Source organism: Chroicocephalus ridibundus, unplaced genomic scaffold, assembly GCF_963924245.1.
Source record: "Chroicocephalus ridibundus unplaced genomic scaffold, bChrRid1.1 SCAFFOLD_647, whole genome shotgun sequence".
NCBI classification, from domain to species: domain Eukaryota; kingdom Metazoa; phylum Chordata; class Aves; order Charadriiformes; family Laridae; genus Chroicocephalus; species Chroicocephalus ridibundus.
Window position 1 is genome coordinate 16289 of NW_026961581.1, and position 13718 is coordinate 30006.

The 13718-nt window shown below is 68.2% G+C and overlaps 1 protein-coding gene across 1 annotated transcript in view; it reads right to left on the minus strand.

The window, feature by feature from the left end:
• Positions 1–13654, minus strand: part of LOC134509492 (filamin-C-like) — a gene marked incomplete at its 3' end in the record, with an annotated part of 28869 nt that extends 15215 nt beyond the window's left edge. Inside the window, exons 1-9 of the mRNA XM_063322035.1 lie at positions 13546–13654; positions 11693–11846; positions 10052–10170; positions 8942–9019; positions 7599–7761; positions 6626–6826; positions 5306–5443; positions 3013–3139; positions 663–799 (exon numbers count right to left, since the gene is read on the minus strand). Of these exons, the coding sequence (XP_063178105.1) occupies positions 663–799; positions 3013–3139; positions 5306–5443; positions 6626–6826; positions 7599–7761; positions 8942–9019; positions 10052–10170; positions 11693–11846; positions 13546–13581 (1153 nt within the window). The remainder of the gene's footprint in view (positions 1–662; positions 800–3012; positions 3140–5305; positions 5444–6625; positions 6827–7598; positions 7762–8941; positions 9020–10051; positions 10171–11692; positions 11847–13545) is intronic.
• Between the last annotated feature and the right edge of the window lie 64 nt (positions 13655–13718).

Sequence of the window (13718 nt, forward strand, 5' to 3'; positions counted from 1 at the left end):
CATGCCCACGTCCCCACCATGGTGCCACCCAATATCTCCCCACCATGGTACCACCAAGTCCATGCCCATGTCCCCACCATGGTGTCCCCGTCTTCGTGCCCACGTCCCCACCATGGTGCCACCCAACATGTCCCCATGTCCCCACCATGGTGTCCCCAACTCCATGCCCATGTCCCCGCCATGATACCACCCAACATGTCCCCACGTCCTCACCATGGTGTCCCCAACTCCATGCCCACGTCCCCACCACGGTGCCACCAAGTCCATGCCCATGTCCCCACCACGGTGTCCCCATCTTCATGCCCACGTCCCCACCATGGTGCCACCCAACATGTCCCCACCATGGTGCCACCAAGTCCATGCCCACGTCCCCACCATGGTGCCACCCAACATGTCCCCACGTCCCCACCACGGTGTCCCCGTCTTCGTGCCCACGTCCCCACCATGGTGCCACCTGACATGTCCCCACCATGGTGTCCCCAACTCCATGCCCATGTCCCCGCCATGGTGCCACCAAGTCCATGCCCACGTCCCCACCACGGTGTCCCCATCTTCATGCCCACGTCCCCACCATGGTGCCACCCAACATGTCCCCACCATGGTGTCCCCAAGGCCCCGCCCACGGCCCCGCCCCGCTGCCCCCCGGGGCTGCCCCCGCTCACCCAGGGTGCCCACTTCGGTGCCGATGGCCTCCACCACGAAGTCGGCCGACTTGCCCACCACGCCGCCCTCCAGCCCCGGGCCCCAGGCACGGACCTTCTGGCTGCCGGCCACCGCCCCCACCTCCACCTCGAAGGGGCTGCGGGGACACGGCACACGCGCCGTCACACGCCGTCACGCGGGCGTCACGCACCTCACACACCTCGCGCACACCTCACGCGCGCGTCACACACCTCACGCACCTCACGCACGTGTCACAAACGTGTCACACACCTCACACACGTCACACACGCGTCACACACCTCACACACGTCACGCACCTCACACACCTCGCGCACACCTCACGCACCTCACACACGTGTCACAAACGTGTCACACACCTCACACACGTCACACACGCGTCACACACCTCACACACGTCACGCACCTCACACACCTCGCGCACACCTCACGCACCTCACACACGTGTCACAAACGTGTCACACACCTCACACACGTCACACACGCGTCACACACCTCACACACGTCACGCACCTCACACACCTCGCGCACACCTCACGCACCTCACGCACACCTCACGCACCTCACGCACGTGTCACAAACGTGTCACACACCTCACACATGTCACACACGCGTCACACACCTCACGCACACGTCACGCACCTCACACACCTCGCGCACACCTCACGCACCTCACACACGTGTCACAAACGTGTCACACACCTCACACACGTCACACGCACCTCACACACGCGTCACGCACCTCACGCACGCGTCACGCACGCGTCACGCACACGTCACGCACACGTCACGCACACGTCACGCACACGTCATGCACGCGCATCGCACATGTGCCGCAAACACCCTGCGCACGTGTCACACCCATCGCGCACACGTCACCCATGCCTCACGCACACGGCACACACCTGTTGCACACACATTGCACACATGCCACACATATCACACACGTGTCACACACGGCACACACATTGTACACACGTCACACACATCACACGTCACACACGTGTCATACACATCACACGTGTCACACACATCACACACATGCCACAAACACGTCACACTTGTATCTCACACACCACACATGTCACACACCACACACGTGTCACAAACATGTCACACACGTCATACACGCACATTACATGTGTCACACACGTCACACACGTGTCACAAACACGTCACACATGTGTCATACACGTCACACGCATCACACACATGTCACACGCGCCACACACGTGTCATATACACATCACACACGTGTCACACACATCATACAAGTGTCACAAACACGTCACACACGTGTCATACACACACACCACACGTGTCACACACTTGTCACACACCCCACACGTCACACACGCCTTCCATGGGGCGTGAGCGCCCCACACGCCCCACACACGGGCCTTGCACACACACCCCACACCCCCACCCCCGTGTCTGCCCCCGCCCCCGCCCCCGCCAGGCTCCCGGGGTGGGGGGGGTCCCACGGGGGGGGTCCCCATGGGCAGAAGGAGGGGTTCCCATGGGGGGGGGGGTCCTATGGGGGGGGTTCCCATGGGGTGGGGTCCCATGGGTAGGGGGTGCTATGGGGGGGGGGGTGGGGGTGGGTGTCCGATGGGGGGTGAAGGTCCCATGGGTTGGGGGGGGGGGGTGTGTCTCATGGGTGTCCCATGGCGGGGGGGAAGGTCCCATGGGTGGGGGGGGGGGGGGGGGGGGGGGGTGTCCCATGGGTGTGGGGGGGGTGTCCCATGGGGGGGGAAGTTCCCATGGGTGGGGGTGGGGGGTGTCCCATGGGGGGGGAAGTTCCCATGGGTGGGTGGGTGGGTGTCCCATGGGGGGGAAGGTCCCATGGGTGGGTGGGGGGGGTGGGTTCCCATCGGGGGGGGTGCTATGGTGGGGGGGGGGGGGTGTGTGTCCCATGGGTGGGGGGGGTGTCCCATGGGGGGGGGAAGTTCCCATGGGTGGGTGGGTGGGTGTCCCATGGGGGGGAAGGTCCCATGGGTGGGTTCCCATGGTGGGGGGTGCTATGGGGGGGGGGGACGGGACGTCCCATGGGGGGGAAGGTCCCATGGGTGGGTGGGGGGGTGGGTTCCCATGGTGGGGGGTGCTATGGGGGGGGGGGGGGGGGGGCGTCCCATGGGTGGGGGTGTCCCATGGGTGGGGGGGGGGGATCTCATGGGGGTTGATGTCCTGCGGGGAGAGGATCCCACGGGTGGAAGGAGGGGGTTCCCGTGGAGGGGGAAGGTCCCGTGGGTGGGGGGGGTCCCATGGGTGGGGTGGGGGGGGGGTGGGGGGTCCCATGGGTGGGGGGGGGGGTGGGGGGGGTGGGCTGACCTGCGGGGGATGGCGTAGCCGCCCCAGGTGATGGCCACCTGGTACTTGCCGGGCACCAGGGGCTGGTACTCGCACTCGTAGACGCCGTCGCCCGCGTCCCGCACCTTCACCGGCTCCTCCGTGCCCTCTGGGGGGGGGGGGGGCGGGGGGGGGTGTCAAGGGTTGGGGGGGGGGGGCACACCCCACCCCACCCCCCCCAAGTCATGGACATCCCCCCGTGGTGCCCCCCAACCCCAGTGACGGAGATCCCGCCCCGGACAAGGCCACCTTGAGGTGCTCCTCAACCCTACGGCCAACGTGGGCAGCTCCATGGTGGCCCCCAACCATGCGCCCCACCCCCCCCCCACCCCCCCCTCCAACCACGCACCCGCCCCATGGACAGCCCCATGGTGCTCCTCAACCATCCAACCTCCATGGACACCCTCTATGGCCACCCCACCACCACGCACTCACCCCACGGACAACCCCATGGTGCTCCTCAACCGTACAACCTCCATGGACACCCTCCATGGCCACCCCACCACCACGCACCCACCCCACGGACAACCCCATGGTGCTCCTCAACCATTCAGCCCCCATGGCCATCCCACCATCATGCACCCACCCCACGGACAACCCCGTGGTGCTCCTCAACCATACACCCATCAAGGCCATCCCCATGACGCCCCCCCACCCTGGGCAACCCCAACCCTCATGGTCACCCCACCACCACACACCCACCCCATGGACAACCCCATGGTGCTCCTCAACCATCCAACCTCCATGGACACCCCCCATCCATGGCCACCCCACCACCACACACCCACCCCATGGACAACCCCATGGTGCTCCTCAACCATCTAACCCCCACAGCCACCCCCCACAGCCACCCCACCACCACGCACCCACCCCATGGACTACCCCGTGGTGCTCCTCAACCATCCAACCTCCATGGACACCCTCCATGGCCACCCCACCACCGCACACCCACCCCACGGACAACCCCATGGTGCTCCTCAACCATAGAACCCCCATGGCCACCCCCCATGGCCATCCCTCAACCACGCGCCCACCCCACGGACAACCCCATGGTGCTCCTCAACCATCCAACCTCCATGGACACCCTCCATGGCCACCCCACCACCATGCACCCACCCCACGAACAACCCTGTGGTGCTCCTCAACCATAGAACCCCCATGGCCACCCCCCACGGCCATCCCTCAACCACGCACCCACCCCACGGACAACCCCGTGGTGCTCCTCAACCATCCAACCTCCATGGCCACCCTCCATGGCCACCCCACCACCACGCACCCACCCCACGGACAACCCCGTGGTGCTCCTCAACCATAGAACCCCCATGGCCACCCCCCATGGCCATCCCTCAACCACGCACCCACCCCACGGACAACCCCGTGGTGCTCCTCAACCATCCAACCTCCATGGACACCCTCTATGGCCACCCCACCACCACGCACCCACCCCATGGACAACCCCATGGTGCTCCTCAACCATCTAACCCCCACAGCCACCCCCCACAGCCACCCCACCACCACGCACCCACCCCATGGACTACCCCGTGGTGCTCCTCAACCATCCAACCTCCATGGCCACCCTCCATGGCCACCCCACCACCGCGCACCCACCCCACGGACAACCCCATGGTGCTCCTCAACCATAGAACCCCCATGGCCACCCCCCACGGCCACCCCACCACCACGCGCCCACCCCACGGACAACCCCATGGTGCTCCTCAACCATCCAACCCCCATGGCCACCCCACCACCACACACCCACCCCACGGACAACCCCATGGTGCTCCTCAACCGTACAACCTCCATGGACACCCTCCACGGCCACCCCACCACCACACTCCCACCCCATGGACAACCCCATGGTGCTCCTCAACCATCCAACCCCCACGGCCATCCCCCATGGCCACCCCACCACCGCGCACCCACCCCACGGACAACCCCATGGTGCTCCTCAACCATCCAACCCCCACGGCCACCCCACCACCACACACCCACCCCACAGACAACCCCATGGTGCTCCTCAACCATCCAACCTCCATGGACACCCTCCATGGCCACCCCACCACCGCACACCCACCCCACGGACAACCCCATGGTGCTCCTCAACCATCCAACCCCCACGGCCACCCCACCACCACGCGCCCACCCCATGGGCAACCCCGTGGTGCCCCTCAACCCATCACGGGCACCCTCCAGGTGTGTGTCCCCGTCCCCCCCCGCCCCCCAACCATGCGCCCCCTCCAGCCGTGGCCGCCGCCTCCTCCTTGTCCCCACTCACTGGGTCCCTTGACGACCACCCGCAGGTCCCCGGTGCCGGCGCCCTTGGTGAGCACCTTGAAGTCGGCCACCTCCTGCACCCGCACGCCCTTGGGCTGCAGCCCGCGGCCCGTGGCCCGACACGCCGAGGGGGTGCACGCTGCCGGCACGGCGCCACCCTCAGCACCCGCCACCGCCACCCAGGGGTGACGAGGGTGGGGGACCGGGGGACGGGGGGGGTGTCCCCGGGGGCGTAAGGGACCCGTGGGGACACCGCGGGGATGGAGGAGGGGCGTGGGGGGCTCTGGGTGCCAGGGGGACACCCTGGGGATGGAGGGGTGACGCGGGGACACCCTGGGGCAGAGGGGACCCGTGGGGACACCCAGGGGACAGAGAGGTGCCAGGGGGGCCAAGGGGGCCATGGGGACACCTTGGGGACACCAGGGGAGATAAGGGACCCATGGGGACACCCAGGGGACAGAGAGGTGCCATGGGGGCTAAGGGACCCATGGGGACACCTTGGGGACACGATGGGAGATAAGGGACCCTTGGGGACACCCTGGGACAGAGAGGTGCCATGGGGGCCAAGGGTGCCATGGGGACACCTTGGGGACATAAGGGACCTATGGGGACACCCAGGGGACAGAGAGGTGCCATGGGGCCACTTAGGGAACCGATGGGTGCCATGGGGCCACCACGGGCAGCGATGGGTGCCATGGGACAACCCTTGGGGCCATGGACAACCACAGGGGTGCCATGGGGCCACCACGGGCACCGTTGGGTGCCATGGGGCCATCTGGAGAACCGATGGGTGCCATGGGGCCACCACGGGCAGCGATGGGTGCCATGGGACAACCCTTGGGGCCATGGACAACCACAAGGATGCCATGGGGCCACCACAGGCACTGATGGGTACCATGGGGCCACCTGGAGAACCAATGGGTGCCATGGGGCCACCACGGGCAGCGATGGGTGCCATGGGACAACCCTTGGGGCCATGGACAGCCACAGGGGTGCCATGGGGCCACCACGGGCACCGTTGGGTGCCATGGGACCACCTGGAGAACCAATGGGTGCCATGGGGCCACCATGGGCACTGATGGGTGCCATGGGACAACCCTTGGGGCCATGGACAGCCACAGGGGTGCCATGGGGCCACCACGGGCACCGTTGGGTGCCATGGGACCACCTGGAGAACCGATGGGTGCCATGGGGCCACCATGGGCACTGATGGGTGCCATGGGACAACCCTTGGGGCCATGGACAACCAAAAGGACACCATGGGGCCACCACGGGCACTGATGGGCGCCGTGGGGCCACGGTGGTGACACCCAGGTCTCACCTTCAGCCACGTTGACGGTGAAGGGGCTCTTGGGGACCTGGGCGCCGGCGTAGGTGACACAGACGGTGTGTGGCCCCTCCAGGACGGGCCGGTAGGTGCAGCGGTAGATGTTGTCCCCTTTGTCCTCCAGCATCACCTCCACCGTGTCCCGCCGGCCCTGGGGGTCCACGATGACCACCCCCACGTCGCCCGGGCCAGCGCCTGCCACCGCGAGGACACGGGCTCAGTGCCACCGGGTCACGCCATGGCCAGGCCACCATGCATGACCTCAGTGCCACCAAGCCATGCCATGGCCAGGCCACCACGAAGACACGTCCTCAGTGCCACCAGGCCATCCCATGGCCAGGCCACCATGAAGACGTGTCCCCAGAGCCACCAGGCCATGCCATGGCCAGGCCACCACGAAGACATGTCCTCAGTGCCACCAGGCCATCCCATGGCCAGGCCACCATGAGGACATGTCCCCGGTGACACCAGGCCATGCCATGGCCATGCCACCATGAGGACATGTCCCCAGTGCCACCAGGCCATGCCACGGCCATGCCACCACGAGGATGTGGCCCCAGAGCCACCTGCCATGTCATGACCAGGCCACCACGCGTGGCCTCAGAGCCACCTGCCATTGCTGTGCCACTATAAGGACATGGCCCCAGAGCCACCAGGTCACGCCGTGGCCATGCCACCATGAGGACATAGTCACAGTGCCACCAGGCCATGCCACAGCCGTGTCACCATGAGGACGTGGCCTCAACGTCACCAGGCCATGCCGCCATGAGGACGCAGCAGCAGAGCCACCAGGCCGTCCCATGGCCGTGCCACCACGAGGACGTGGCCTCAGCGCCACCCAACCCCACCGTGGCCACGCCACCCCGAGGACATGCCCTCGATGCCAGCCGGCACTGTGCCACGCCGCGTCCCCACCACCTCCCCGGAGCGGTGACGCCCCCGTCGCGTGGTGGCCACCAGAGCCCACCTGCGGTGTAGATGTCGAAGTAGGTGGGCTTGTTGGCCACATTGCCCACGGGCTCCAGGCCGGGGCCACGCGCCGTCACCTTGTTGGCGTCCCCCAGGGCCATGCCCACGTTGACGCCGAAGGGGCTCTTGTCGATGTTCTGCCCCGCAAACAGCACCGTCACCTGCGGGACACGGAGGGCTCAGGGGTGGCTGTGGTCCCCAGGGCCACCCGGCACCTTGGTGACCCAGCCAAGGCACGGCAAGGACACGGGCTCGGTGCCACCAGGTCATGCCATGGCCAGGCCACCATGAGAACAGAGCCCCAGGGCCATGAGGCCATGCCTTGGCCGTGCCACCAACGGGACACGTCCCCAGTGCCCCCACGCCGTGTCGTGGCCACGTCACCGTGAGGACATGTCCCCGGTGCCAGCTGGCCATGCCATGGCCGTGCCACCATGAGAACATAGCACCAGAGCCACCAGGCCATGCCACCATGGGGACGTCCCCAGTGCCACCATGCCATGCCATGGCCGTGCCACCATGGGAACATAGCACCAAAGCCACCAGGCCATGCCACCAACAGGACGTGTCCCCAGTGCCACCAGGTCATCCCATGACCACGCCGCCATGAGGATGTGGTCCCAGTGCCACCACGCCAGGCCGTGCCATGGCCACGCCACCACGGGGACATGTCCCCAGAGCCACCAGGCCACCCCACGGCCGCGCCACCATGAGGACGTGTCTCCAGTGCCACCAGGCCATGCCATGGCCATGCCACCAACAGGACATGTCCCCATAGCCACCAGGCCACCCCATGGCCACGCCACCATGAGGAGATGTCCCCAGAGCCACCAGGCCACCCCACGGCCGTGCCACCATGAGGAGATGTCCCCATTGCCACCAGGCCATGCCATGGCCATGCCACCAACAGGACATGTCCCCATAGCCACCAGGCCACCCCATGGCCACGCCACCATGAGGAGATGTCCCCAGAGCCACCAGGCCACCCCATGGCCACGCCACCATGAGGAGATGTCCCCATTGCCACCAGGCCACCCCACGGCCACACCTCCATGAGGAGATGTCCCCATTGCCACCAGGCCACCCCATGGCCACGCCACCATGAGGAGATGTCCCCATTGCCACCAGGCCACCCCATGGCCACGCCACCATGAGGACGTGTCCCCAGAGCCATGAAGCCATGCCACGGCCACACCTCCATGAGGACGTGTCCCCAGGCCACCCCATGGCCGTGCCACCATGAGGAGATGTCCCCAGTGCCACCAGGCCATGCCGTGGCCATGCCACCACGAGGACATGGGGGGGGCGCCGGGTGGGGGGGGGGTGTCCGTGGGTGCTCACCTTGTGCAGCCCCCCGACCTTGGGGACGTAGGTGACACTGTACGTCCTCTTCTTGTCATTGTTGGGCACCACCTTCGCCTGCGGGGGGTGGGGACACCCCAAAACAAGGAGGGATGGGGGGGGGTGTCCCTGGGTGTCCCCAGCACGGGGTGTCCCCAGGACGTCCCCATCGCCCAGCTGTCCCCATCACCCAGGTGTCCCCAGGATGTCCCCATCGCCCAGATGTCCCTGGGACGTCCCCATTGCCCAGGTGTCCCTGGATGTCCCCATCGCCTGGGTGTCTCCAGGTGTCCCCATCACCCAGGTGTCCCTGGATGTCCCCATGGCCCAGGACGTCCCCACCACCTGGGTGTCCCCAGATGTCTCCATCACCCCAGGTGTCCCAGGATGTCCCCATTGCCCGGGTGTCCCCGGATGTCCCCACCACCCAGGTGTCCCAGGATGTCCCCATGGCCCAGCTGTCCCCACCACCCAGGTGTCCCTGGATGTCCCCATGGCCCAGAATGTCCCCACCACCTGGGTGTCCCCAGGGTGTCCTCATCACCCAGGTGTCCCCAGATGTCCCCATCACCCAGGCGTCCCAGGATGTCCCCATCACCCGGCTGTTCCTGGGTGTCCCCACGGCCCAGGATGTCCCCACCACCTGGGTGTCCCCAGATGTCCCCACCACCCAGGTGTCCCTGGATGTCCCCATCGCCCAGGTGTCTCCAGGTGTCCCCATCGCCCAGGTGTCCCCAGCTGTCGCCACCACCCAGGTGTCCCTGGATGTCCCCATGGCCCAGAATGTCCCCACCACCTTGGTGTCCCCAGGATGTCCTCATCACCCAGGTGTCCCCAGATGTCCCCATCACCCGGCTGTCCGTAGATGTCCCCACTGTCCAGGATGTCCCCACCACCTGGGTGTCCCCAGATGTCCCCACCACCCAGGTGTCCCTGGATGTCCCCATTGCCAGGTGTCTCCAGGTGTCCCCATCGCCCAGATGTCCCCAGATCTCCCCACCACCCAGGCGTCCCAGGATGTCCCCATCACCGGACGTCCCTGGGTGTCCCCATCGCCCGGCATGTCCCCATCGCCCAAGTGTCCCCAACTGTCCCCCCCCCCGTCCCTACCTCCTCCGTGTGCCCCTCGGGGTCCTCCACGTAGACCAGCACCTCGCCCACCCCGGCCTCCAGCGTCTCCACCGTGAACTGCGCCGGCCGCAGCACCACGTTCCCCTGCGGCTCGATGCCTGCGGGACCCCCACACCCCCCGGGGAGGGGGGGGCGTCAGGGGGGGCACCCCACACCCCCGGCACCCCCCCACCCCCCCCACCTCGCTCAGCCCCCCCCCCCGCTTGGGACCTTCAGGTGGCCCTGGGGGGTGGGGGTGGTTGGGGGGCGGGGGGTGTCCTGGGGACCCCCAGGTGTGTGTGTGGGGGGGGTCTGGGGGTGTAAGGGGGGGTGGGGGGGACCTTAGGGGGGGGGAGTGTCCCTGGGTACAGGGGGGGGGTCCCTGGGTGTCAGTGTCACCTTGGGGGACCCTGGGGGGGTCCCTGGGTGTTGGTGGCACCTTGGGGGACCCTGGGTATGGGGGGGCCTGGGGGGTCCCTGGGCATGGGGGGGACCCTGGGGGGTCCGGGGGGGTCCCTGGGTATGGGGGGGACCCTGGGGAGTCCAAGGGGGTCCCTGGGTATGGGGGGGACCCTGGGTATGGGGGGTCCGGGGGGGTCCCTGGGCATGGGGGGGACCCTGGGGGGGTCCCTGGGTGTTGGTGGCACCTTGGGGGACCCTGGGTATGGGGGGGCCTGGGGGGTCCAAGGGTGTCCCTGGGCATAGGGGGGACCCTGGGGGGGTCCCTGGGGGGTCCAAGGGGGTCCCTGGGCATAGGGGGGACCCTTGGGGGGGACCCTGGGGGGGGTCCCTGGGTGTTGGTGGCACCTTGGGGGACCCTGGGGGGACCCTAGGTATGGGGGGGGGGGACACACCATGACACCCATGTCCCCCCCGCTGTGTCCCCCACGTCCCCCTCCCATGGTGTCCCCCCCGTGTCCCCCACGTCCCCCTCCCACGGGGTCCCCCCGATGTCCCCTGTGTCCCTCCTGTCCCCCTCCCTCTGGTGTCCCCCTCCACGTCCCCCCCACCTCCCCCTCCCATGGTGTCCCCCCCACATCCCCCGTGTCCCCCATGTCCCCTCCACATCCCCCCCATGTCCCCCATGTCCCCCTCCCATGGTGTCCCCCCGATGTCCCCTCTGTCCCCCCTGTCCCCCTCCCTCTGGTGTCCCCCCCCACATCCCCCTCCCATAGTGTCCCCCCCACATCCCCCGTGTCCACCACGTCCCCCCCACGTCCCCCTCCCATGGTGTCCCCCCGATGTCCCCGTGTCCCCCATGTCCCCCTCCCTCTGGTGTCCCCCCCATGTTCCCCCTCCCATGGTGTCCCCCCCACGTCCCCCGTGTCCCCCATGCCCCCCCCACGTCCCCCTCCATGGTGTCCCCCCCATGGTGTCCCCCCCACGTCCCTCCACGCCATCTCCCCCTGGTGTCCCCCCCCCCCATGTCCCCCATGTCCCCCCTCCCATGGTGTCCCCCCCACATCCCCCCGTGTCCGCCCCCCCCGTCCCCCTCCCTCTGGTGTCCCCCCCCCCCCAGACTCCTCGTTGTCCCCCCCCCGTCTCCCTCCCTCTGGTGTCCCCCCCCATGTCCCCCCCTCCCATGGTGTCCCCCCCATGTCCCCCCTCCCTCTGGTGTGTCCCCCCCCCCCGGGGCCGTACCGGGCCCGTAGGCGCGGGCGCGGGCGGGCTGGGGGGGGGCGGGCGGCGCAGGGGGGCCCCCCGGTTTGAGCTTGGCCTTGGGGAACTGGGAGAGGTAGGTCATGACCGAGTGCTCGTCCACGTTGGGGTCCACGATCTCCTCGGGGGCGATCACCTGGGGGGGGGGGACACACACGCGGCCCCACGGCCGTCAGCCCCACGGCGCAGCCCCCACGCCCTCCCAGCACGCCCCAGTGCCCCCCCAGTACACACCAGTATGCGCCAGTGCCCCCCCCAGTGCTCCCCAGTACACCCCAGTGCCCCCCCAGTACACCCCAGTGCCCCCCCAGTACACGCCAGTACACACCAGCACGCGCCAGTGCCCCCCCAGTGCTCCCCAGTACACCCCAGTACCCCCCCCAGTACACCCCAGTACACCCCCAGTGCCCCCCCAGTACACCCCAGTACACGCCAGTACCCCCCCAGTACACCCCAGTACACCCCAGTGCCCCCCCCAGTACACCCCAGCATGCGCCAGTGCCCCCCAGTGCCCTCCTAGTACACACCAGTGCTCCCCAGTACACCCCAGTGCCCCCCCAGTACACACCAGTACACCCCCAGTGCCCCCCCCAGTGCCCTCCCAGTACACACCAGCGCTCCCCAGTGCTCCCAGTACACACCAGTGCCCCCCCAGTACACACCAGTACACGCCAGTGCCCCCCCAGTGCCCTCCCAGTACACCCCAGTGTCCCCCCAGTACACCCCGGTGCCTCCCCAGTGCCCCCCCAGTACATCCCAGTGCCCCCTCAAACGCCCCCAAGTGCCCCCCCAGTGCTCCCTCTCCCCTCCCAGTGCCCTCCCCACCACTGTCCCCCCCCTGCAGTGCCCTCCCAGTGCCCACCACGTACACCCCAGTGCCCCCCCGGTGCCTCCCCAGTGCCCTCCCAGTGCCCCCAGTACCCTCCCAGTGCCCCACCAAATGCTCCCAGTGCCCCCAGTACCCCCCCAGGGCCCCCCAGTGCCCCTCCAGTGCCCCCAGTACCCCGCCTAGTGCTCTCCCAGTACATCCCAGTGCCCCTCCCAGTACATCCCAGTGCCCCCTCAAGCGCTCCCAGTGCCCTCAGCACACCCCAGTGCCCCCCCGCAGTGCCCTCCCAGTGCCCCCCCCGTCCCCTCCCAGTACCCCCCCCCCCTCAAGTGCTCCCAGTGCCCCCCCAGTGCCCTCCCAGTACATCCCAGTGCCTCCAGTACCCCCCCAGTGCCCTCCCAGTACACCCAGTGCCCCCTCAAGTGCTCCCAGTGCCCCCCTAGTGCCCTCCAAGTACACCCCAGTGCCCCAGTACCCTCCCAGTGCCCTCCCAGTACACCCCAGTGCCCCCTCAAGTGCTCCCAGTACCCCACTAGTGCCCTCCCAGTACACCCCAGTGCCTCCAGTACGCCCCCAGTGCCCTCCCAGTACACCCCAGTGCCCCCTCAAGTGCTCCCAGTGCCCCCCCAGTGCCCTCCCAGTACATCCCAGTGCCTCCAGTACCCCCCTAGTGCCCTCCCAGTACACCCCAGTGCCCCCAGTACCCTCCCAGTGCCCTCCCAGTACACCCCAGTGCCCCCTCAAGTGCTCCCAGTGCCCTCCCAGTACATCCCAGTGCCCCGCCCCCGCTCCTGGTGCCCTCCCAGTACATCCCAGTGCCCCCAGTACCCTCCCAGTGCCCTCCCAGTACATCCCAGTGCCCTCCCAGTACACCCCAGTGCCCCCTCAAGTGCTCCCAGTGCCCCCCAGTGCCCTCCCAGTACATCCCAGTGCCCCCAGTACCCCCCCAGTGCCCTCCCAGTGCCCCCCCCCTCCCCTCCCAGTGCCCTCCCAGTGCTCCCAGTACCTGGGGGACGCCCAGCCAGTCGTCCGCCTGCTGCATGGCCTCCCGCGCGTTCTGCACGGGCTGGTTGGGGTCCCAGCTCTCCCAGTCCGGGCACAGCCCTGACACGGGGGGGGGGTGTCAGCCGGGACCACCCCTCCGAGGAGGGGTGAGGGGGGGGGGGGGGTCAGCACCCC